The 24,693-nt window shown below is 54.8% G+C and overlaps 2 protein-coding genes across 10 annotated transcripts in view; both read left to right on the top strand.

The window, feature by feature from the left end:
• Positions 1-1,181: 1,181 nt before the first annotated feature.
• arhgef7a (Rho guanine nucleotide exchange factor 7a) lies at positions 1,182-16,884 on the top strand. Of its 9 annotated transcripts, XM_088414317.1 has the most exons (22): positions 1,183-1,488; positions 3,686-3,769; positions 6,981-7,065; positions 7,177-7,310; positions 7,685-7,886; positions 8,039-8,127; positions 8,199-8,293; positions 8,372-8,467; positions 8,915-9,037; positions 9,109-9,247; positions 9,307-9,366; positions 9,440-9,586; positions 9,846-9,932; positions 10,001-10,079; positions 10,164-10,303; positions 10,382-10,603; positions 10,864-10,957; positions 12,006-12,095; positions 12,914-13,093; positions 15,323-15,422; positions 16,033-16,087; positions 16,520-16,884. In XM_088414317.1, the coding sequence occupies exons 1-22, from the start codon at positions 1,324-1,326 to the stop codon at positions 16,640-16,642; spliced, it is 2,589 nt and encodes an 862-aa protein (XP_088270443.1). In that variant the 5' UTR covers positions 1,183-1,323; the 3' UTR covers positions 16,643-16,884. The 9 variants fall into 9 exon arrangements, 6 of the variants coding, with proteins under 6 accessions (XP_088270437.1, XP_088270441.1, XP_088270440.1 ...); XR_015865543.1 differs by lacking the exons at positions 12,914-13,093; positions 16,520-16,884 and adding an exon at positions 13,592-13,730 and having other exon boundaries at positions 1,182-1,488; positions 10,831-10,957; positions 16,033-16,050; XM_088414311.1 differs by lacking the exon at positions 12,914-13,093 and having other exon boundaries at positions 1,182-1,488; positions 10,831-10,957.
• Positions 16,885-17,021: 137 nt separating this feature from the next.
• sox1a (SRY-box transcription factor 1a) overlaps positions 17,022-24,693 on the top strand; it is a 39,692-nt gene continuing 32,020 nt past the window's right edge. Inside the window, exons 1-2 of the mRNA XM_088414318.1 lie at positions 17,022-18,592; positions 18,671-18,718. The gene's annotated coding sequence lies outside the window, so the exon portion shown is untranslated. The remainder of the gene's footprint in view (positions 18,593-18,670; positions 18,719-24,693) is intronic.

The raw sequence follows: 24,693 nt of genomic DNA, 5'->3' as shown, positions 1-24,693 counted from the left end.
GCCGTGTACAGACCGGGACCCGGACGTCAAAGCGAGCATTTCTGACGGGAAAGCGGTAGTGACAAATTGCCCCGGGACGACATCGGCCTTTTTCGGCGTTCCCGGAGCAGGGGGACCCCGTCGGGATCCGCGGCCGAATCTTCAGCTATTTGCGAGTGGACAAGATTCGAGTGTATTTCTTGCCCTGTCTCCATATCTGGCCGTGCGGTCGACCAGCTGTTGGGTGAATAGCAAAACAGCAGCATTTCCCAGCGGGGGGCACGCAAATGTTGGAATTTGGCGCGGAGGGAGGCATGGAAGACGCCCGGGGGCCGGCCCGCAGACGCGCCATGGTTACGCGGGCGTGGCGACGCCGCCTTCAATCGCGCGGCCCGGTCCCCCGACGCTCACCCGCGCCAAGGTTTAACCCCCGAAGACTTGGTCCTCTTGACAACCGTTTCTTCCTTAGCATCCGCCGACAGGAAGGAAGGGACGGAGCGGGCTCTGGTCTCCGTGGTGATACTGAGCGCGTTCCCTCATGATGATACAGCTAAGTGCGCCTAAGAATGCAAGGACTGTACTGACGAAAACAACCCCCCCCCCCAAAAAAAAAAAAAAAAAAAAAGAAAACAAAAAGGATATTCCTTTAGTCTGAAGAATAAAGGCAGGAAAATGTGACCTGACCAGGAAAAAAAAAGAAAAAAAACAAAACAAGTACAGATTTGTTAACATTTGGATTTTAATACGCCCAATAAAATAATCATACATCTTATGTTAAACATACCTATAACCGAAAGTAAAATCTCAATAACTACACTCTGCTGTGATGACCTTTGACCCAAAAAGGCTACAGGAGGCAATATAATGCCAACCCACGCATGTTTTCGGAGCGTCCCGAGAGAACCCGCGCAGGAAGGCCGGGGCCAGCGGATTCAACTCCGGTCCCCGGACTGTGAGGCGGCCCCGCGTTGGGGAGGGAGGGAGCCTTCCGAGTGGGATGCGGTCCGGCAGCGCTTTCCAAGTTTGGTTCCGCAGGCTGGAAGCGCGTTCCGTGGCCTGCCGCGCGCGCGTGACGTCATCGAGCGGCATCGGCAACGGAGAGTCGCTCTGACAGACTGAGGGAGGGGAAACACGCCGCGGAGGAAGGGAAGAAAGCGGCGCGCCCCCTCCCCTCCCCTCCCCTCCCCTCCCCTCCCCATCCGCCATTCTCCCCCCGCGCGCATCATCATCCTCATCATCCTCGTTCCTGCGGATGCTCCGGGATGACAGCGTGAAGAGGGGCCAGGAGCCGTCGAGGTACAGCCCGCGCCCCCTCTTTCTCCCTGCATCCAGTCGGACGCGGACATGAATTCGGCGGAGCAAACGGTGACATGGCTCATTACGCTCGGCGTGCTCGAGTCTCCCAAGAAGAGCATCGCGGACCCGGAGGCTTTCCTGCACGGCTCCCTCAAGGATGGCGTGGTGCTTTGCAGGCTGCTGGAGCGCCTCAGCCCCGGATCCACGGACAAGGTGAGGCGATCGCGCTCCGCCGGAGCGCGTCTGGCCCGGCCCGGCCCGGCCCGGCCCGCCAGGACTGGACTGGCCTGGCCTGGACTGGCTCCCCTCCCCGCCGCCCCGCGACCGCATTTCGTTAGTAGGTCACGACGCTATCTGTTATTGTTGCGCGTGGAAACCAAACAGCGGCCGAGCGCCTGCCTCCGCCCAATGGCGATCAAAAGACGTTACTGCGCCATGCCTTTTCTTTTTATTTCGCCGAAAACAGCGTTGAAAATGCCATTCTGACGTGCTGATGTAGCTAGAAGCCGCCATCGACTTGCCAAGGCAAACGCAGATGGACCCCCCCACCCCATTTCTCTCGCTCTCTTTTTTTTTTTTTTTAAACACAGTCAGCGTGGTGTTTGTATCCGTCAGCAAACTGCCCGAGCCCGTTCCGCTATTTTTTTGGTCTATTTCTTTATTGAGCCAAGGCACATACTGTATTTGACATGATTTATATGTATGAAAATAATCTGATAGCAGAGAAATGTGAGAACGTGTAGACCTGCCAATGACGCGTAGTGGAACCCCAGTTCACTGACTTCTACTTCCATACTCTAATGCATTATTCATGATTTATGACTGGTATTCCAAAGAGTTACATCATAATATTACCGTATTACATGCTCAAATTCAATATTATTGCTCCCCAAGACTTGTAAATGACGCCTAGCTCGCTGGAAATGTCAAATAAAAACATACACACGAAACGACCTAAACAAAGTCTGCTGCATAGCAGCAATACACCAGCGCCATCACCAGGCAACCAAATGCACCGCTTAAAAAGTGCATTAAAATATTATACAGGGTTTGGGGGCGTTTTTTGGGCTACATATTATAAGGCGTTGTAACTTGGGTTGCGGTCATTTGTTCCGAGGAAGACATGGCTAGTTTTTTGTGTGTAATGCCTGGCACTCGCGCGTTACGGCAAAAAGCCATGCGTTGCAGTCATTACTGTATGTGACTTTTGTAATGCATTGCTACTGCTTGTGAGCAGACCCTAATCAAGTACTCGCACAATTATCACTGATTACAAGAAAGAAAGGGCTCAATTTTCCACTAAGGAGTTGATGAAAGATAGTCAATGTCCAATATCGGTATCATTTCATAACATGACCTACAGTACTTTCAATAGACCTCATTGATCGTACTGTATTGGTGGCAGAGGTTGTCCCGCTCAGGCACAGGTGCACTTTCACTTGCTTTATTATAAAAACACGTATTCGTACACAAACTGTGAATGTCCACAACTTATGCCGAGTCACTCAACACGCGCATTTGGACCCCGGCCCGTTAAGAGCTCGCCCGCCCTACGCTGGCGCCATGCCCACGCCACTCAGCAGGTCGAAAAGTCGCAGAAGCTCAAGTAAACCTTATTTATATCAACCTTAATCACAATAGTGCTTCGAAGGCATTCAGACATCCCCTGAAGTCAACTCCCAGGACAACTAAACTTAAAAAAAAAACAACAACAACAACAACATCTGAGGAAAAATGAGAAGCCTTGACAGAAGGCCACTGTTGGGAAGAGACCCCCTTCCAGGCTCGACAGGCTGCAACGGATGCCGAGGGCTAACAGTAATTACGCGGATACAACGCCAAGCCCATTCGGGAAAGGGTCCATTATAAAGACCAGACACCGATCCTTCCCAAAAACGAGCCCCGTGTCTCCGGCGCCATAGCGGCGCTTCAGTTAGCCCGAGTCCATTTTCATTTAGTCTTCGCCTAGAAAATGTGTCCAATTGGCTTATTTTCCGTCCGTCTCCGACGTGCCAATAGCGAGCCTCGCTTTTGTGAGGGGAAGCCGTGTTGACGACGTCACTTCCGATGATAAATCGGAACGTCTTGGGTTGTTCACGGGAGCTCGGAGCCTTAGCTTTAGCCTTAGCTTTAGCCCTAGCTTTAGCCCTAGCTTTAGCCCTAGCTTTAGCCCTAGCCTTAGCCTTAGCCTTAGCCTTAGCCTTAGCCTTAGCTTTAGCCCTAGCCTTAGCCTTCCGGGGTGTCTTCGGCGGCCGCAGCTCGCTGCGCCGCGTTGAGCCGCCTCTGTCGCACGCAGCCTGTTCCCGAGTGTTCCATTTCATCGGAACGCGAAAGAGACTCGGTCCCGGGCCGGGCCTGACAAGTGTCGGCGTGCCGCTGACGCGGGCTCTCGCCGTCCTTTTTCTACCAGATCTACCAGGAGCCCAAGAACGACGGCGAGTGTCTGAGCAACATCAAGGAGTTTGTCAAAGGCTGCGCATCTTTCCGCGTCGAGGTAAGAGTCCGGCCTCCGTCATCTTGAGCGAGCTTCGCCTTCGATGCCGAGATCGATGGAGATGGGGAACAAAGCTTAACGGGGGAGGAGCGGGGAGCGGGCGCCCATCGCCGGGCTCGGGCTCGGGCTCGGGCTGCGAACGCTCGGTAACATTTGAGTAGACCAAGTTGGAATAGTCACCCTTTTCACGCCTCAAATTCCAACTTGCATCTCCGGACGCTCAAAGCTCTTCTAAAGAATGCATAGCTGTGCTCTTGCGTGCCTTTGTTGTCGCAACTTGAACTTCTGTCCTTTCCCGTTCGATTGCTCTTTGCATTCAGTCGCCACTAAAAATAACAATATTGCTTCTTTTCGCAGCCCTATTCCATTCCAAAGCAACAAAGTCGCATGGCCTCGCTAGAAAATCATCGCGCTTAAAACAGCTAATCAAAGTGGGGTTGGAAGTCGTTGTCCATTTATCATTTATCAAATGTCCATGATGCGGAGGCTCGCAGCGGTTAGCACGTCCGCCTCACAGTTCAGGGACCCCAGTTCAAATTCAGCTATTCCTATGTGGTTTGCGTGTTCTCCCCGGGCCCGCGTGGCTTCACAGCAAAAACATGCACGGCAGGTGCATTGGACATACCAAATTGTCCTTAGGTGTGATTGGCTGCGTGAACGTCTCTGCAATTGGTTGGCAACCAGTTGAGGGTGTCCCCCGCCTACTGCGCCAAGATAGGCACCGGTGAGCCTCTGATACTCTCCGTTTCAATATGACGGATGAGATGGTGCGCCACAAAACGTTTAAAACCCTAATCCTACATTAAGGTGTTCCACGACCTTATCCCATACCATCTTGCTGTGTTCCCTTGTCTTTATTACGCAGTTTGGGCCTCAAAAAGGGTTTTTATCAGACCATTGCAGGGCAGGTGCTTTTATTTTGACAGACTAGATGAAACTCTTTATCATCATCAAAAAATGTAGGTTGATTTTGGATCAATCAGAAATCAAGGGGACCTTTGCAGTCACTTGGCTGCACTGAGAGAGAAAGAGGGGGCGATAATTTTGTGTGCCCTGCATTTCAGGTGTTCCAATATCTGCTAAAAAGCTCACGTCGATATAAATCAGTTGCGATGATTCTGCTAGCCAAGAGAGGACACGTTCGTACCATATCCAGGAATCGAGATGAATTTGATGTATTAGCCGGCATTCTGGCCTCGAATCGATGATGTTTGGTATTTTTTGCCCGAGTGAGCGAGTCCTTCAGCAAGCTTGCGGTTTCTTAGACGCGTTTATGACTTCGATTTCACGTTGCTGTGTGAGTTTGGGCCGATGAGAATGCGCGAATAGGCCAAAGTCAACGGAGAGCAGTGTGGCGTGTAAGGCGGCCCAAACTCCCATAGGACCCTACACACTGGGTCATTGAAGCACGCTCCCCCCTGACAATGCCAGTCAGTGTCCCGAGCGTCGGGGCCGGAAAAATCCGGCCAATGAAACGGGCCCTTCAGCTTCTCCGTCCTGCCGAAATGTCTGAGACGAAGCGTGCTCGCTGATTGTGCCGAAGCAGAGAAGGAAGTCGTTTGCGTAGGCTCACTCGCTAGAGCTCGACGGGGCACATTTGGCCGGCCGCTGTACTGTAGCGCAGGTATCCTGTTTCCGTCATGTGTATCTCATTTGGCCGGCCGCTGTACTGTCGCACAGGTATTCTGTTTCCGTCATATGTATTTCATTTGGCCAGCCGCTGTACTGTCGCACAGGTATTCTGTTTCCGTCATATGTATCTCTGCGGTCCGCTTTTTTTCACTATTCCATTGCTGAAGCAGCGGTTGCCCTAGTGCAATCTAGGGCTGTAGTTATTCTTTTTGGTATCCCGATATCAGACAGAAAATTTGACTTGAATATTTCAGATCCAAATGAAAAACACACGGCTATCCGGAAGTTTGCAAATATGTTTCCAATGTCGCTGCAAAGCATGCAGGTCATGTTAAGATGTGACGCAAAGAGCTTCCAGAAATGGTGGCCCCTTTTACGTATATTTGAAGGTAGTCTTTTCCACTGACTTTGCATTTATTTTCATTCTGTGCATACCATACATAAAGATGGAGACGCCATCATTTGATGGGAGCAGTGGCAGAGATTGGAGCCAGCGGATTATCTAGAAAACCCGGAAGGAAAATGGAAAACAACGTCGGACAGCGCTATATCATCGAGAGTGTTTTGCCTGCATTTAGTTTCTTCAGTCGTAGTGCGCCGCGACCTTCGCCGTACGCCGAGTCAGAGAAGCATCGTGTTGTTTTCCCATCGTGCGTCTCTCTCGGCTTTCCTCGGGCGAACCTTTTAAAAGGACGCATGCTGGAACGCAGGGGAATTTCCTCCCGGTCCGGTATGCTCCTCATGTCAGGCCGGTGAGAAAGTCAAATATCCACGCGGTACCTGCAGGCGTATCAGCAATCAGAGCGGAAGAGGACTAAAGATTGAAATCTTTGGTAAGCAGCGTTCCCCAGGAAGCCGCGCCGAATCATGGGCGATACGATCGCTGCCATTCATACCCGCCGCGGCTCACGCTGATAGGAACGACTTCGTTTTGCGACAGCGGATTCCACGACGAGTCCGGATCGTTCTCAATGCTGCCTCGCAAACAAAGGCTGCGGCTCATGCTGCTGCCGTTTATGCTTTTACCAATGACGCTTAAATAACGCGCAATAATTCGGGGGGGACAGTAAACGCCGCCGATCCTTGTTGCTCGATCTCAGCTTTCTGCCACCGCCTCCGGCCGCTGTCGATACTCCGTTTTGTAGCGAGGAAGGACGGCGCAGCCGCTGTGGTAGTGCCCCCTCCACAATAAAAGTTTCAAGCGTTGACCGGTCGGCGGTAATGAAAATGTCAGAGCGCAATTATTCAAGTACATAGTTGTTTCGAGCGATCGACTAAGCCAGAACACATTGTTAGACGCGCGGGGCTTGTTTTTGCGGCATTTGACATATTCCCTAATTGTCGATGGTGACTTTTGTCCACACAAACCAAATAGGAGACGCACAGCCTTTTGGCGGCAGCGCTAGCCTTCTGCGCTCAGCGCACAATTGCCGCATGTAATGAGGGCGGGCTCGCCGGCTGAGGCAAATGCTCAAGTCCGCCGTGTGCGCTTCTGATGACGAGATGACAAGCAGAAGTGTTCCGGATCACCTTCTGAAGGTTTGTGAACCTCCAGCTTTTTTCTCTCTATCGCCCGCAGCCGTTTGAAGCCGGTGACCTGCTGCTCGGGGTGAACTTCTCAAAGGTGCTGAGCAGCCTGGTGGCTCTGAACAAAGCGACGGCAGGTTAGTCCGACCGCTCGTGCGGCTTTTGACGGAGTGGGCGGGCGGGCGGAACCCTGCGGAGCAGTCGATGAGCGTGCGCTCCCGCGTCTCGGCTCTTTTTTTCCTCCGCAGATATCGGCGTGGGCAGCGATTCGGTGTGCGCCCGACACTCTTCCGCCCACCGCATCAAGTCCTTCGAGTCTCTGGCCTCCCAGGCTCCGCCGGGTCGATCTTCCAAGCTGCTGCAGAATCAGTTTCGCAGTCTGGCAAGTGCAACGCTCCAAGTTCATTGAGAAAATGGCTGCCGTATGTAGCCGGGGCGGGACTCACTGAGCAACTCACCGTTCTGGTGGCGTCGGGCGGAATCCCCCTAGCTCCAAAAATGGCCCCTTTTCGTTCCCCAAAACTGACGAGTTTGTGAAAAAAAAAGGACATCATACTAACCTCCACAATAGCGTATAGAGTTTTGAAAACAATAACAAACTCAGCCAAAATGTAGCTTGCGAGGATTCGGCCCGACACCCGCAAATGAAAGCGTTTCTGTAACCGGGCTCAAATTGACACGCGAACGCTAACCTTGGCTCAAGGTGTTCCCGTGGCTCACTTGCGGACGCCGTCCCACTCGTTCATCGTTTTTCAGGACATGTCCGAGAACAGCGGGCAGCAGCTGCTGGTCAAGGCGCGTTTCAACTTCCTGCAAACCAACGAGGACGAGCTCACCTTCAACAAGGGCGATATCATCGGCGTGACTCGCCAGGAGGACGGAGGCTGGTGGGAGGGCACCCTCAATGGCAAGACGGGATGGTTTCCTAGCAACTACGTCCGTGAAGTCAAAGGCTCCGGTGGGTGCTTTCGCGTTTTTTTTTTTTAACAGCCGTTGAGATGTGTTCCGTCTGGAGGCTTGCGTCGAGCGCGGAACCGCTCGCGCGGAACCGCTCGCGCGGAACCGCTCGCGCGGAACCGCCGTTCCACTCACGTGTTTATCTTCCCACAGACAAGCAAGTGTCCCCCAAATCCGGTACGCTTAAAAGTCCGCCCAAGGGCTTTGACACATCTGCCATCAGCAAGACGTACTATAACTTGGTAAGCACAAACGGTGCTGCACGCTTTGACATCGTACGTGTTTTTCCTCAGTTTGCCGACTTGTATTATAGGTGTTGCAGAACATTTTGGAAACGGAGACGGAATATTCCAAGGACCTCCAGGTCCTCCTCACAAATTCCCTCCGCCCCCTTCAGAGCTTTGAAAAGTACGCGCGCGTCACTCAGTCAGAGCACGGGTATGAAAGGCGTAGCGCTAAGCCCTCGCAAACCGTCTCCGCCTCCAGGCTGAGTGGCTCCGATGTAGCTCTGATCCTGGGAAACCTGGAGGAGATCAGCACCTTCCAACAGATGCTTGTCCAGTCACTGGAGGAATGCACCAAGTAAATCCCCTTCTCCCGCCCACCGCAGCCACCAGCCCGCTTTATGACAAAAATCTTGAGCCCTCTAGTCTTGGCCTTTTAGACGAGAAAGAATCGCACGGGTCGATTTTTCTTTGATTTTGCAAGAATTCTCCATTTTGGGGTGGAAAAAATGCCTGGTCGTGCATGTGAATACGCACGTCAATACTAAAATCTACCCTAAGTTTGAAATCCAAAATTTGAATGAAAAAAAAAATCATTTTCAAATGAAAGACGACACAAAAGTTTTTGTCCTTTTCTTCTTTTCTTTCCCTTTTTTTTTCTCCTTCTAGTGGTCATCCAATGATTCCATGACACCAAGTTTATGATTGTGTTTATATGCCAAAAGACCACCAGTCAAATGGAATACCTTCCCTTGTGCTCTTAACCGGTGCGCTCGGACCTCATGTTTCTCGTTATTTCCCCAAGGCTTCCGGAGAGTCAGCAACGGGTGGGCGGCTTCTTCCTCAACCTCATGGGCCAAATGAAGGCTCTTTACGTGGGCTACTGCTCCAACCACCCCTGCGCGGTTAACGTGCTCACGCAACACAGGTGCATCTTTGAAAGCGATGCGGGCGGGGAACGGACTTTTTTTTAAAAAGGATTTGTTTTTCCCCTCGCAGCGAGGCGCTGGGGGAGTTCATGGAGGGCCGAGGCGCCGTCAGCCCCGGCGTCCTCACCCTGACCACGGGCCTCAGCAAACCTTTCATGAGGCTGGACAAATACCCCACGCTGCTCAAAGAGCTGGAGCGCCACATGGAGGTAGGTGTGCAAAAAGGGTGGATCCCGCGCCCCGTCGCAACACCTTTGATGTCTTCCAGGAGAGTCACCCTGACAGAAGTGACATCCAGAAGTGCATGGCCACTTTCAAAAGCCTGTCTGTAAGCGCAAGCCGCCTCGCCGCTAGCTCGGCGTTCTGGCGGGAGGATTTCAATTCTGTTTGGGCGGCGTCAGGCGCAGTGCCAGGAGGTGCGCAAGCGCAAGGAGCTGGAGCTGCAGATCCTGACCGAATCCATCCGGCTTTGGGAGGGCGACGACATCAAAACCCTGGGCTCCGTGCTGTACATGAGCCAGGTGCTGGTGCACGCGCCTGGGGCGGAGGTAAAAGCGCCCCTCTTTCCATCTCGCCCTCGGTAAACGTCGGAGCAAAGCCGCTCTCCGCGCAACTGGCGGGCGCCCCGCTTTTTAGCCAGCGAGTCAGGCGCGGAAGTCCGTCCGCTCCAGCGCTCTTCCCTTTTGGGTTTATGCTATTGAGTTTGGCGCTTCCACACCTTCCACCGTACGTGACTGTAAACTCTGGGAAATGAACTCCCAATGCGCTTCTCGGTCTACATTCGGCAAGCGCCCTTTCATCCCTCAGGAAAAGAGCGAGCGTTACCTCATGCTTTTCCCCCACGTCCTCCTCATGTTGTCGGCCAGCCCCCGGATGAGCGGCTTCATATTCCAGGTTAGCGCTGACGAACGCGCTCCCGTGATCCTCCTATTTGTTTTGATCCCGCTTGTCGCTACGCGCAGGGAAAACTGCCTCTGGCCAGCATGGCGGTCTGCAAGCTCGAAGACTGCCAAGCCCACAAAAACGCCTTTGAGCTCAGCGGTAAACCGCCTCCGCGCGCCGTGCCCTACCGCGCGCTTTGTCGGGTCGTCGTCATAGGACCTTGAACGGCTTGTTTCCCGGCAGGCCCCGCGTTTGAGCGTCTTCAGGTGTCGTGCGCCAACCAGCGGGATCTACAGGACTGGCTGGAGCATCTGACGCGGCAGATCAAACACACTGCGGCGACAGCCCCGAGCCACAAGCCTCTGGCGGTTCCCTGCCACACGGTCAGGACGGGCGGCCGTCGTCGTACGGTCACCGCCGGCCCGACGGCGGCCCGCCTGAAACGCCTTTGCCGTCCGTAGCTTCCGTCCCATCCCGTCACGCCGTCCCGGCACGCGGAGGGGAGGGCCATGACTGTGGCGCCCACCTACCACACCCTGCCTCACCCTTCCTCCCACGGGACGTCTCACGGCACCATGATGTGGGGCCCCCTGGAACCTCCCAACACCCCCAAACCCTGGAGCCTAAGCTGCCTGCGGCCCGCGCCCCCACTGCGGCCCTCCGCAGCCCTCTGCTACAAAGAGGTGAGGCGTGGATTGCGGCCAAGAAGCTGGCTTTTTCTGCGACGAGATCTTTTGTCTACGTTTCCGGTAGAGGCTGAGAAAAAAAACAATATCCCTTCATCCTTAGGCTCAAAATGACGGCTATGTGACTGGCACTGCTAGCGAATCCCCACATGCAAACTCGATCTCATTTGTCAGGTGGCGCGAGACGTTTATGACTGTCTTTTTTTTTTTTTTTCCTCGTCCAGTCAGCGCACCCCTTGTCTTCTCTCTGCGTGCAGGATCTAAGCAAAAGCCCCAAGAGTGTCAAGAAACTTCTTCCGAAGCGCAAGCCGGAGAGGAAACAGTCTGAGGAGGAGTTTGCCTTGAGGAAGAGTAGGTTTTCTTTTCTCCTCTCTTCGTACCCGCAAATGAGGGGCCTCCCTCCAGTACTGTAACCGAGATAGCCCCTTTCAGACCGAGGAGCCCGGGAGGTCTGAATTCCTGGTAGCGGGGCTTCCTTGAGAGCGGCCCGCGAGTTCTTCCAAACGGATTGGTGACGCGAAGCAGAGGGAAAGAAAAGCGCACCGCCCCTCCTGTCCAACAAGCGGCGCCGGCTAAAAAAACCGAATGACGAATAAGCAGGATGATGAAGCGTGGTCGTTCGCCGCCACGCACTGTGCCGGAAGGGAGCCCTTTTTCTTCTTTTATGTACAGCTCTGTTAGCTTGATTCTAAGAACGCGGGCGGGCGGGCGGGCGGCCGGCCCAGGTCTGACTGAAGCGGAGTTACGTCTCGTGGATCAGGATCAGAAACCCGCCACAGCTGGCGCCCGGTCCGTAGCGCGCGCGCCCCTAAAAGCTCCGCATCTCAAAGCGCTTGCCGGGGCACGCGAGCGCTTCCGTTCCCTCCGGCAAGCTCTCCGCGGTGCAAACCCCCGAAAAGAACACACGCCGAGCATCGCGCGCAACCGGCCGCTTGTTGCGGGCGCAGATGCCAGCTAGCAGAGCTGCAATATAGAAGAGCTAACTAGGCTCCATTCTGGCGCAGTGCGTGGCAGCTTCTTTCGTGCTACCCCTGGGACCAAGAACTCAGAGTTCCTGGACTTTTTTTTTTGCGTGAAAGGGACTCCAACCATGGTCCCGGGTAGGCAAGATGAAAACCCTAGTTGGGGAGTAGGTACTCAGGTAGACCCTAGTGGAAGACTTCCCACAACGTTTTTGCGTGCCAAAGGTGGGAAGGGGTCTTCACTACCAGGCTACGTCTGGAAGTTCCTGATTTGCTTCTTGCGGTCTCAAAGGGGCTAATATCTCTCTGTAAGATGCGCTCCGCAATCTCTATTAATAAAGAGCTTTTTGTTCATTGAATACTCATCTTGCGGTGTCAAAGCAGCATTATTAGATTCTAGATTTGACAGGCAGGCAATAACCTATTATCGCCTTTAGGCACTGCTGCTCTGGAAGAAGATGCCCAGATCCTAAAAGTCATTGAGGCCTACTGCACCAGTGCCAAGACCAGACAGACACTCAACTCCAGTAAGAAAAAAATACATTGATTTTCTTTTCCTTTGACACGTGGAATAGGGTCCAAGTCGTCCTTCCTCCACATAGTCGCCGCAAATCAGAGAGGGCCGTGAAAAAGTACCGACGTCGCGCTAGTCGTGAACCCGCGTGAGGGCCCCAACTCCAACGCCGGACATCTGAAACGGTTTGGGGTGATCCCACCAGGTGGCGCCAATGTCACGCTTCAAATGCCTTATGCCCTTCTTTGTTATTGTCTCATTCGATTGACGTATTCAAAGCAGTAAGGGCTATAGAGCAGGTCATATTTGAAGAAGAAGAAAAGAAATAAAAGAAAGCGGACAAAACGATAACGGTTCGCGTGAAGAAAAAGCCAAATGCCGCAATGGTCTTCAAGGCTCGTTGTGAGCTGAATACGTGCTGGAATAGCTGGCGGCCAATCCCAGGCCGCATATGTAGAACAAGCAACAAGCAATCGCGCTCATGTTCACACCCGCCTTATGCTGCGAGTCCTCAAATAACCTCTCCTGCGTGGTTTTTCGGAATGTGGGAGGAACCCGGAGAAAAAGGCCTTTTTTTTCTTTCCCGTTCGTTGTCGTCTCGTTGACCTCATTAACACCGATGTCCTCGGCCGCGCCTTCTAACAGTATCTTTTTCCTTCTTCTTCCTGTCTCCCTCCTCTCCTCATTGCTCCGGTTGACCTTTTTTTCCATTCTCACCATTCTCTTTGTTTGCATCGGCCCCATTGTCAACGCCCCCCCGCCATTTTGCCATTTGTTGCGCACGAAACCCCGCGCGCCCCTCACCCCCCCCCTCCACCCCCCACCCCCCAGCTTGGCAGGGCACCGACTTGATGCACAACCACGTGTTGGCCGACGCGGAGCGGCCCCCCGCGGACCCGCCGGGCCGGCGCGGCAGCGTGTCGCGGCCGGAGTTGAGCTCGGACCTTTCGGAGGACTCGGACTACGACTCGGTTTGGACCAGCCACTCCTACCGAATGGGCTCGGTGCCGCGCAAGAGCTGCATCTCGCACCAGAACTGAAGCTCTCTTGAAGCGGCCCGGCGCGCTTACCTCTTTTATCCTCTCCCGTGGTCATTTCTTGGAATTCGATTTACTCCCTGGCTTTTGCGTCGTTTCTTTCGGGACGCTTTGAGGACGCTTTGACGCAACTCCCCGTTGCCCTCGCCGCTTTCCCTTTCTACGTGCCTCTTCTCGTTCTGTCGCCGTCATTCCTTTTCATTTTTCTTCAACGCGACGCCCTCCTTCGAGCGCAAACGCCGACGACCCTTTTTTTGCACGCGGTTTGCGCGTGAGCGGCTTGAAGAAAAAAAACCCGGGGGCGGTTGAGAGGCGGCGACTCGGCTTTTCCTGTCTGATATTCAGACGTGGCGGAGGAAGGGCTGTATCTGCCGGCGCGCGGCGTGCAGTCCCGTCGCTCCGGGACGCTGAGCGCACGCGGCGCTCGCGTTTGGAAAACCGAATGGGTCACCGGAGAATCCTCCCATTTCAGATGTAGTTCGGCGCCCCTCTTCACTCACCTGTTGACATCAAAGTGAAGCCGGCCGCTTTGGAGATTTGGAAAAGGCCCGATGTTTAAAGGAGCGCACGCAACCGTATCCCCGCCGACAGTTGCCGGGGTCACGACCGAGGTGATCAAGAATGATCTGTGCCGCAGCGGATTAAAAAAAAAACAAAAAACGCAAAGTTTCACTCGTGAAATAAAGGTGCATGTAACATGAATATTAATGACTCCGCCAAAGCTAACGCTTCCAAAACACGAATGCGACGCCATGGGTTTAAACGTAAGAAAAAGTTAGTGAAACGAACAACGAGATGAACTTTCCTCTCTTTCGTGGTCTGGCTGGGCTTAAGAAAGTAGGCGGAAAAGTATGCGCACTTGCCAGTGTCCAAACAGTAGCAGTTGAAGCGCGAGGCCGCGGAGGCCGCGGAGGCCGCGGAGGCCGCGGAGGCCGCGGAGGCCGCGGAGGCCGGCTTCTAGTCCGGGCCCAGCCGGTGTCCGCGTCCAGTCCCGGAGGGCCGCCAGCCTCCTCTCTCCGACGCACCCGATGGCAATGATTTTCAAGCGGCCATCCGGGACTGGACGCGGACACCGGCTGGGCCCGGACTAGAAGCCGGCACCTGGACACCGGCTGGGCCCGGACTAGAAGCCGGCACCTAGACACCTATGCCTTAGAACGCAGGTGTCCAAGCCCAGTCCTGTAGTGCCGCTATCCGCGTTTTGGAAGCCTCTCTCCCCCGCACCCAAACGACCATTCAAACGAATCGGGCGCGTTGGAGAGAGAAAGCGGGAACGCGCCTCCTCGCGCTGGCCTGACTAGTCCCCATTTTCACGAAGAAGTATTTTTCCGGCGAGGGCGCCGTAAGGCCCGGCCGGAATGCTCCGTCTCCTGCTCTATTTTTGTTGTGTCTATTTTGTAATCCGACCTTTTATTTATTTGAACCCGTATATGTCCGAGTTTACAAAAACAAGCATGGAAGAATGATGCTCTTTTTTTTTTTTATTATTGTACAAACCGTGAAGTGTTTGAAATTATTTTTGCACAATCATGTAACGGGACAGCGATGAGCCAGAATGTGTCAAATTCTATACTTATTTTTTGTCGTCTACCTAGAGTGCGCGTGATCAAGATCTTAAAGGGAGACTTAGTAAATATTGCGTGTTCCTGTAAAGTCATGTGGTGTAAATGCTCTTTCCTTCAGCGTTGTCTCCCAGTAATGTCAGAGTATGGTCCGCGCGCGCCAAAGCTAAGAAGACGAGCGGCCTTCGAAGCGCCGAGAGCGCCTGCTCCCTCCTCTGTAAATAATAGCGGGGAAATGCCTCGGTCCGGGAGAGTACCTTTAGCGAGCCGTAGGAATAACGCCGTCCTGTGTGGCGCTATACTTGGCAGAGTCAACATTTGGGACAAGCGTGCCCGGAACCGCCGCCGTCCTCGCTAAGCGCGCCTCGGGCCGCTCCTTGACCCTTCTTCCCGTCGTGTCAAGAGTTTGGAATAAATCTGTCTTTTGGTAGACGCGCTTCCTGGTGCTTTTTGTCCTCTCCCGTGTTTTGGAAGGAGCGCCGCTTCTCCGTTGTCTCGCGCACACGCATTCCTTAGCAAGACCAGCGCACCCGCTCGCCACCTTGCCTTCGCCGAGGACGCGATTGAATGAGAGCGATTTGCCCCAGACAAACCAAATTTGAACTCTCTCGGACCCGTGACTTGTGTCTGTGTCGAAACAGGGCCGCGGAGAGAAACGGGGCCGCCGGTCGTCATTCCCGGCCGGGAGAACGTCCTACCGGACCGCTGCGCTCGCAACGGACAAAGTGCACTGGAAGACAAGTATTTTCTCCCCCTTTTCTTTGCGGGACGCCGTCGGAGACCCCGACACGGGGTCGGGAACGGTCGGCCGAAACCATTTCTGCGTCGCGCCGCGAAGGCGGAGGGAAACATTCGCTTTGAGGTTCATGAAGGTCGGATGCCGTTTTCCGGCGCGAGGACATGCGACGAGCGCCTCCAAACGGGGAAACCTGAGCCGCCGTCAGCGTATCGGGCGCATTACCGCTCCCGCGTTCTTTTCATTCATTTCCACCTGTGTGAAAGATCTGCGTTTGTGTATTCCTTTGCGGTTTGCATACATGGTTTGATTTCGTCTCCGCGCTGAAGTTTCGCGGATCGTTCGCCGTCTATTCCGGCGAACTACTACTTCTCGGTTAGTGCACTTAATCTTTGTCAAGCGGCAGAAATATCCACGGCTTCGTATCGCGCCGGCGGCGCGCCCAAAGCAAAATAGCCACGTGGCGGCCCGGCCCGGCCCGGCCCGGCCCGGCCCGCGGGGAGCGCGCCGTTCCTAATATCGAATCCCTCCGGGGACACGTTGTTCGCCGTCAAACGGGAGCCGAGGGGAGTCCCCGTTGTGATGAGAATGCATTTTGTTTCTTTTGTCTTTGAGGAGCCTCGTGGACGTGGTGTACGCCCTGAGGGATGAGGTGCGAGAGCTAAAACAGGTAAGGAGTCATCAAAGCCTCCATTCAAGCCCGCGTAAGGGCGGGGTCTTGGTGCAAGGCTCCGCCTTTCGGATCTTGTGCCGATTCGGAATTACTTTTGGCCGAGCTCGACCATAAGATGGCGTGGCCTCCCCCGTCGGTTTAAGCTTAAAAAAAACGGCTCTTGCGCGTTCCCATTCGGGGGCCCATTCCGGGACGCTCGTCCGTTTGGCCGTTTTTCTAATTCGGGGCCGCTCGCCGACGACAAATTCACCTCGCGATTATATTTCGAGCCGGGGATGAATGGGAAAAGGCTTTTGGGGGGGGGGCGTGGATGGAAATGGGCTGACCTTTGACCTTCCGCCGACGCGGGCACACGCGTTAGAAAAGCTGAGGGGAGTCTTCCCCTCGGTACGGGGCGCACGCCTCCTTTGAAGTGCTCTCCTTCGGTAGGACAACAAGAAGATGAAAAGGTCGCTGGAGGAGGAGCAGAGGGCCCGCAGAGATCTGGAGAAAGCCGTGCGGAGGCTGTTGAAGAGCGTGAACGACCCCGCGTGGGACGAGACCAACCTATGAAGCCTCCGCTGACCATTTGCCGGCCTTCTCCCGTTTCCGCTTTCGCCGACTTTTAGCCCCTATTCCATTCGGGGGACTCGCCGAGTCTTTTGCCTCGCTCCCGGAGCTTTGGTTTTGTCTTTTTGCATGTCTGTTTCGCCCTTTGATTTGCTGTGTGCGGGCATGCTGAGGAATATGTTCCATTGTTGAAATTGTACAGTGTAAATATGGCCCAAAAAAACAAGTTTTTCGGTAGGAATGAAGACTTTGCCTTCCTTCCTTCCTTTTGGTCAATCTGCCGTGCGCCTTTTGTCAGTGTCGATAATGGCCACTTTGCACTTTGAAAGGAGGGCTTGACCGCCATCTTGGGGCCAAGAGAAGAAAATCCCACTCGCGTCAACAAGCCGAAAGAAGCGGGACCAATACATTGAACGAACGCGACTTTTCTTCCCAATCCGCCATTCGATGACAGTTTATCGCGAGATGTCCGCGCGCATGCTTTTGGTTTGGGTTTTGGTTTTTTGGGGCGGAGGGGGAGGGGGGGCAATCCTCAAGTCGCTCTGACGTCACTTGTAGTCGCCCATTTCCCACGTGCCGAGCATATACGGTTCGCGTGCTCCCTGCTGACCGCGACCGATGTCCCCGGGATCACGGTGCAGTGTTTTCAAGTTGAGTTCTCGCTGCGTTCGCGTGGTCGAAGATGACAAATTCCTCGGAAAGGAAGTAACTCAGGTGACGCGAGTTAATGAGCTGTCGTGCTGGCTCGTTTGTATGTCTAGCGCAGCTTTTCGTGTTTCGAGTGTGGCGCGAAGGACACGTTCTATGGTTCTGTTTTGGGGGTCATTCCAGGTCAAGTCCAACCCTAGCGACACTTGTCGAAGCTCCCCGCTCTAGTTCGTTCAGTCTGCTCTTCCGAGTCCCGTTTGCGTCGCGTTGGCTTTTGCTCACCCTGCCCGCTTTTCCCCTTTACTTTGCCACCCCCGTGGGCTTGCGGGAGTATCAGCAATCGGCCGCTGCGCCCGCTATACAAAAGGCCGCGTTCCGGTGGCCCGCCCCTTCTTTTCTTTGGCCTTTCAATGCGCGGAATCAATCAAGCGCGCGCGCACATGGCGCACGCGTGCAGGAGCCGCCGGCCTGCCGGCCAGCCGGCCAGCCGGCCAGCGCGCGCCCATCCTTTAGGCCTGACGCGCATTGTGCAAAAGTCACCTCTTTTCTTCTCCTCTTTCCGCCGTCCGCCTTTCTCTCTTTCAACTGGCTGTCATTAATGTCCGCAATCTCGCGGCCGCGGCGGAGGAGAAAAGAAGACAAGAGAAGAGAAGAAGAAAGCCGCAGGGGATGAATGGATGGGATGGGATGGGATGGGATGGGATAAGCACTCGGCGTCCCTTTCTTGAAACATTTGTTATTGTGCGTCATTTTTTTTGGGCCGTCCTTTTGTTCGGCCCGCCAATAAGGCCCCATTCAATGCGGCTGAATGGACCTGCCATCCTTCGGGGCTGAGAGGCCTGAGGACCCCCCCCCCCAATCTAATTGGAGCTGAAATGAAATGGTGGTTTCTCATGAAAATAGGCTTTGTTTGCCCGCGAGCCTGCTAATTCATAAACAATAAGCGGGGCCCCATTGTGCCCGTAATAATATATTCATGCTGCTGGAGGTGGGGAGAGGCAGAGGCAAAGGCAAAGGCAAACGCAAACGCGAAGGCGAAGGCAAAGGCAAAGCCCGCCATATATAAGGAGGCGAGGTGAGGCGAGGCGACGCGACGCGACGGCGCTGACGGGGCCGGCGAATGGGAGCCGATTGCTAATGGCGGGGTCCAGGCACACAGGAAAAGGAGGTGGCGTGGGGAGGGGGGGGTAATAAAAAAAGCAAAGACAGGGCAGGGCGAGGCGCACGACGCGTGCGCGCATGCAGCGTGGAGCCAGCGGGTCAAGCGGGGAAGCGACGTACCCGACCGCCAGTCGTGCGGAACAGGTGACAGGAGCGCCGGCCGCGCTTTTCGCGGCCACGGCGCCGGGCTGACGCTTTTTTTTTTTTCTTGTTTCCCTCCAGCGGATTCGGAGCTTCAGCCTTCCAACTTTGTCAAGCTGCAAACTTGCGGTGAGTAATGAAGGGCTCTGCTCTGCAACGACCACTAGCATGCAAGTCGAACTTTTATGGCGTCCAAGCACCGTCTTCTCACGCAAACCGAGTCAGTCCTATGTGTTTATGCCTAATCGTTTTACAACTTGCTAGCATTCGATTGTTTCTTGACGTACGCGAGGCACGTAAAGTGTGCCTTTTTTTCCTCGATGAGTTCTCCTCAATCAAATTGGACCTTTTGGAGATGCGTGGACATAAAGGCGCACTGATGCAACGACGAGCATCCGCCTCTAGATGTCGGCATTAAACAAGACATTTGAATACCCTCGGTTCATCCGCGCTCCGAACGCGTTCTCGCGCGTTGTTTTCCTCTGACCTATTTTAAGACGAGGCACACTTTTTATCCCCTTTGAAAAATTCTCAGCCCAAAACCTTTCAATTTGCACCTCTCTTGCCCGCGTTGACGAGGTCATTGGAATCCAAAGTTTTAGCAAGAGGAAGCAAAGGCAAAGCACTGTGCTGCCGCCTATTGGCGAAGAGTGTTTATTACGCGATTATGCTGCTTTCCAAGTGCGAGGGACACCCGCCATCTCTATCTCGAGATGCTCGACTACTCTGTTCCATGATGGCTTTAGCTTTCGATGCGCGATCTCTATATAGATTTTTTTTCTGTCTAAATGTTGTAGGGGCGAAAAGGAAGCCTCTTTAAGTGGCGTGATCCTGTTGGAAGGGGGGATTGATTATAGAAGAAAGGGCGTTTGCCAGCCCCAATGTTGTGTACAAACACCCCCCCCCCCTTCCCCCGCGATGTTTCAAGAGAGCCGAGAGTGCCCAAGAAGGGATGTTTGAGCTCCCCGCGCCCTCTCGGTCCGGCTACTGGCGCTCTCGTCTTTAGCCCCCCTCGTCAGGCGTTTAACGGGGTGGAGGTGCGGGCACCGCTGAAGCCGTTGCGCCATTTTCAATACGCTCTAAAAACACAGGGGGCGCTGCCCCTCGTAGAAGCGAGAGGCCCTCATTTGCAATGAGATGACCCCGTCAACGATGGACGTCTGGGCTTGTGTGGAAATGCCGCACTCCGCTCAAATTCGGCTTCCGACCGCCGCTTCCTACCGCGGGGTGGCAGTCGGACAACACCTGGCAGCGGCTGGCTCGGAGCGTTTAACCCGCAGCCTTTCAGTGAAGCGTCATTGGCGCCGTGGGCGGGACGGCGCCTACGCGCTCCCTCCTTCTCGGGGTTGCGGTCGGGGGGGGGCGTCTTTGTTTGTGTTTGTTTGCGAGGCGGCAAAGTGGCCGCTGGCGGCGGCGGTCACTACAAGTGGCTGGCGCGGGGCGCCGGCTAATCAGGCTGTGGGCAAACTTGGGCGGCGGCGCTCCCAAAGGCTTTGCTCGCCGAAGATTATCCCGAAATGATCCACGAATTATCCCCTAGAATGACGCCGTTCCAGTAAGGCCTTGTCCATCTGTGGGAACCCGCGGGGTCTGTGCTGAGTGCGCGCGATGTTTCTGGCAGCCTCGGTGCACGGGATGTAATGGAGCATGTTAATCCGCATCCGGCAGCTATTAGCGGGCCATTTTCCTCACGAGGCTGAGCGAGAAGAGGGTTTTTTTTTTTTTTTTTCCGCACGGCGAGAGGTGACCGGCCAACGCGCGGGCTCGGAATAGAGATGCGACGATCGGGAAAAGAAAAGAAAAGCCCGTCGGACGCCCCGCCCTCTCGCCGCATATCGCGCCATCGTCCGCCTCGGAGATTTGTTTGAAAGGCGGCGCAATTTGCGAGCGCGCCATTAAAGCGTTTTGTCGGACGCCGGCGTCTCGGCCCGACGGGCGAGAAGCTTTGGCTAAGCGGGTCGCGCGATCGCCGACCGGGAAAACAAACCCTCCCCTGTGTTTATCTAGGCGGCTAAATTTAGCCGATGCCGGCCGGCGCGCGTCACCCACAGCGGCGGCAAATAGAAGCTCGCCCGCAACATTTGGCCTCGGGCAAGCGCGCCGAGCCCCCGGCGACCAAGCCACTTCAAAGGGGCCTTTTGCAGATTTTGAAATCGGGGGCCAAATTTGACATCTGCATCTGGTGACCTCCCGTTTGCAAGCCTTGAGATTTGGAAGCGGACGGACAGCTTTTGACCACCCCGTTTTAGCCTCCTAGTTGATTGTTTTTGCTCTGCTTTTCCTTTGACGTCTCCCCCGAAAAACATGTCCGCCCATGGCTTGACAGCAACTACAGACCAAAGCGGAAGGACGGCCGGGCGGCCAAAGCCCGTCCTCCGCCGCCGATGATGGCGCCCGCCGGCTAGCGCGAGCAGAGTGCAAAGGTTAAGTGCTCATTTTGGGGGGACGCTCCACTTCCCGCGGGGCCTCGCTCCCCGACCCGCGGCCAAGTGTAAATACCGAGCGAGCCGAGCGCGCGGTCCGCGGGAAAAAAAAAGGCTTGCGAGGTGAGCCGCGTAAGAGCTGATTAAAAAAAAAAAAAGGGGCCGGGGGGAGTGTTTGCCTCTGGCTGACGGCGAACAATTGGGCGCACGAGGTGGCGCGCACACAAACTAAATTGGACGTTCCCACACGCACTTAGCGCCGCGGTCCCAGCGGGCGATGAACTTCAATGCGCCTGTTGCCATGGCGACACGCCGAGTTTCTGACCCCCCGACTCCATTTTTCCTGCCGTTTGGGCTATTGAAAGAGATGATTGACAAGTGTCCAAATGTCAGACGACCCAGGCCGGCCGTGCGCGGGGGGGCGGGGGGGGGGGGGGGGGGGGGGGGGCTGTTCCTTCACTCCGGTGGTCTTTTGTGTGTGCGCGCGTGTGCGTAATGGCGGCAGCGGCTCCACCTATTAGGTTTAGCGGGCTAGCATGTGGTTCGCCGCTTTATTTGGAGCAAATGTCCCAAGCGGACCGCGGCCAAACGGCCAAACGGCCAAACGGCCAAACGGCCAAACGGCGCCGGCCTTTTCAATCCACGCAGCTACTTTTCAGGGTTTCGGCGGCGGAAGCGAGCGAGCCCACTCAGGTTCACACCATGGAATTTTTTTTTTCAACTCTTGAGAGTCTCGGCAGCGGCCTCTTTTAATGTTCGCCGTTCTTCGGGCCACTTTCCGCAAATCATCTTTATTCTTCCTTTCTGATTGAAATGTTTTTTTGTGGGCGTTCCCCCTGGCGGAGGCATAAAGCGAGGCCGGCCGCCAGTGCGGCTTCTATTCTATAATGCGAAAACGCGGGCCGTTCATTGAAGGCGCGGCTTATAGTGAGGACCGTACGACTCGAATCATCCGAATCGCAAAAAATATCAATCGACCTTCACGTCCGTATCGGGGTCAAGAATAAAAATATTCTCCGCGGCACATCATCGAGATTGTGCCAGTGTACCTAATTTTGCGTCGCGCGCGCACATGGACAAAGGCGGACGGCCCGATCGATAGAGTATTTGCCGTGTGCCCAAATCTGCGCTTACTCGGGGTCCATTCTTTGCTTTTTCCGTGCCCGACTCCACGTGAATCAATTCGACGATGGCACATGAAATCTGAATGTTGTCGGAAGGCTTGTTTTGATGTATTGAGCAAAAAAAAAGGAAAATCCTCACCTGGGCTTCGCGCGCGCACACACACACACACACACACACACACACACACACACACACACACACACACGGGCCGTGTCATTGTGCGCCAGCTCGAAGGGATGCTTTTTATCTTGATCACCCACAGCAACACATTAACCTCTCCTCTCTTATCGCTACGCTGGTCATTAGTGGGCAAAACCTCAACGTCCTATTGACAAGGGCCCTCTCTCTCTCCGCGCGTGCGTGAAAGAGAGAGTTATCGTGGGCGACATGCGCTTTGCGATCTGCTGAGCTAGTGATCTAAACCGATAACATTATTGTGTGTGTGCGCGCGCGTGTGCGTGTTGAGCGGTAATACGTGCGGTCGAATTTGAGGCGCTTCTTATTTGGCTTTGGAAGCGCTTTTCATATGACGCACGCGCGTCTATTGGGGTGGCGCCGGATGACGCCATCGCGGAAGGGGCCGCCGCGTCCCCCAAAATGCAATCGAGGGGGACGAGCGCATTCGGCCGAGGTTTCCCGTCCAGGCGGGGAACGAAGGCGTTGGGCTCGACTCGGGCTTCGCGTCTGCCTCGTTGCTTTGAAATGCTGCGTTTTGAAACGTGTCTCAAATGCATCCCAAAGATCCCTTTTTTTCTCTTCTTATTCTTTCTTACGTTAGCTCTCCAACGCATCGCTTCGTATTAGCATTTTCAATGGATGACATCATCCTTTTATTTCATATGAATGGAACTGAATGTGTTGTTCTCATCGTCTATGTTTTGAAACTGACTGGATCCTTTTTCTGATAATGTGGCATTTTACTAATTCCGCACGCCGATTGCCGTTTTTGGGAGGGTCGGTTTGTTGGGCGATATCGCACACGCGAGCGTCCTTTCCAAACAAAAAACCAAGGCCCTCTTTCTGCAGTACTTGCAAGGAGACGTGGGTGGCGCTGCCGCTGCGTTGTGATGCCCGGCCTCTGATGGAGTGGAGCATTACATTAGGAGGCATTAACTAAACAGTCAACAAAGTTCAATTGAATTTAGGCCTCTTGTGCGCCCCCCAAAGAGGATGCCATTCTCTGGTTATTGTTGACGCCCGTCCTCCGCCGCTCAAATCCGATCTGTCTCAATTTGACCTTTTTTTTTTTTTTTTTTTGGAATCTGATACCGCGCTCGGAGCCGAACAGATGTACGGTACGTGCGCGTCCGACACGCGTGCGACCCCCCCCGTCGCCACAGCGGGGGTAGCGGCATCTCCCCATTCGCTGCAGAATAGACCAATTAGCGCGGAGCGACCGAGCGGGAAGCGGCGCGAATGTGTCATTGATTAGCGGCGTTTTGACTAATGGCCGGGTCTCATAAAGCGGGGGCCGCCGGTGTCGGCTGGAGCCCGAAGATCTCGCCGCCGGCCCGTTCCTTGAAACCGAGCCCCCCCTTCTACTCTTGCCCCCTCTTCCTTCCTTCCTTCCTTGCTCTCGTTTTGTTTTTCCGCGTTTTGAGGTTTCCACGACGGCGTTATGTTCCCGCTTCCGGTATAGACAGTTCAATGGCTGTTGAAGCCACGGTTTACGTTGCGGGTTTTACCTCGAAACACGAACCGTCGTCGACCGCCTCCGCGGGTGGACATTTTTTTTTGGGGGGGGGGGGATAGTATTGAATCAAGCCTTGGCCACGTTACCTCCCAATGACTTATTACTGCGCGTCCAAAGTCACGATGGTTTGACCGCGTTCGAAACGTAAGGCGACGCAGCCGCAAATCGGGATCGGCCGGGACGGAGCTCGTTACGCATCCGGCGGAATGAGCGCCGGTCAACTTACAAGTCCAGATATTTACGACGGCTCCCTCGGACGTGGCCAAAGAAGAAAACAAAAGCGAAAGCAAACGCCCATGATATGGCTTGACTGGGCTCATCCCCCGCCTGCCGTATTGAAATGCCAGCGGCCGGTTCGCCCCCCCCCCCCCCCCCCCCCCCCCCGATCCATCTCACCTCCCCGCTTTGAAATAAGAGGAAATTCAATTAGCGCTTTGGGAGAGCCGCCTGTTGCATAATGGCTATTAGTTATCATATTAATTAGCATGTGTTTGACGGCGGCCAGCCGGGAGGGCGCGCGGCGCGCACGCTAAGCCGGAGGCCCGGCCCCGGCGCCGCCTTTGTCGCCTGCCCCGCGTCGCGCTCACTATACAGGTGAGGGCGGCCAAAGACGCTCGCGCTGTTGCTCGGAGGCGGGAGGCCGGCGGAGGCGGGCGGGAGGGCCGGCGGCAGGCGGGGCGGGAGGCAGGCGGGCGCACGCGCTCCTTTCTATACGCGCCTTCCTTCCGCTGCAGAAACGTACGCGCTTGCGGGGAAAGTGGTTGGCGAAGAAGGCTTTTTCGTCGCCGCCTGAAAGAGCCGAGCTAGAAATTTGAAATGGAAACTCATTCGGTCGACTGCTAGGCCGCCGGAAAAAAAACCAA

Source organism: Hippichthys cyanospilos, chromosome 5, assembly GCF_059441005.1.
Source record: "Hippichthys cyanospilos isolate Australia breed blue-spotted pipefish chromosome 5, RoL_Hcya_1.0, whole genome shotgun sequence".
NCBI classification, from domain to species: Eukaryota; Metazoa; Chordata; class Actinopteri; order Syngnathiformes; family Syngnathidae; genus Hippichthys; species Hippichthys cyanospilos.
Note: the sequence above shows the minus strand (reverse complement) of the source record. Positions and strands in the feature narration are given on the sequence as shown.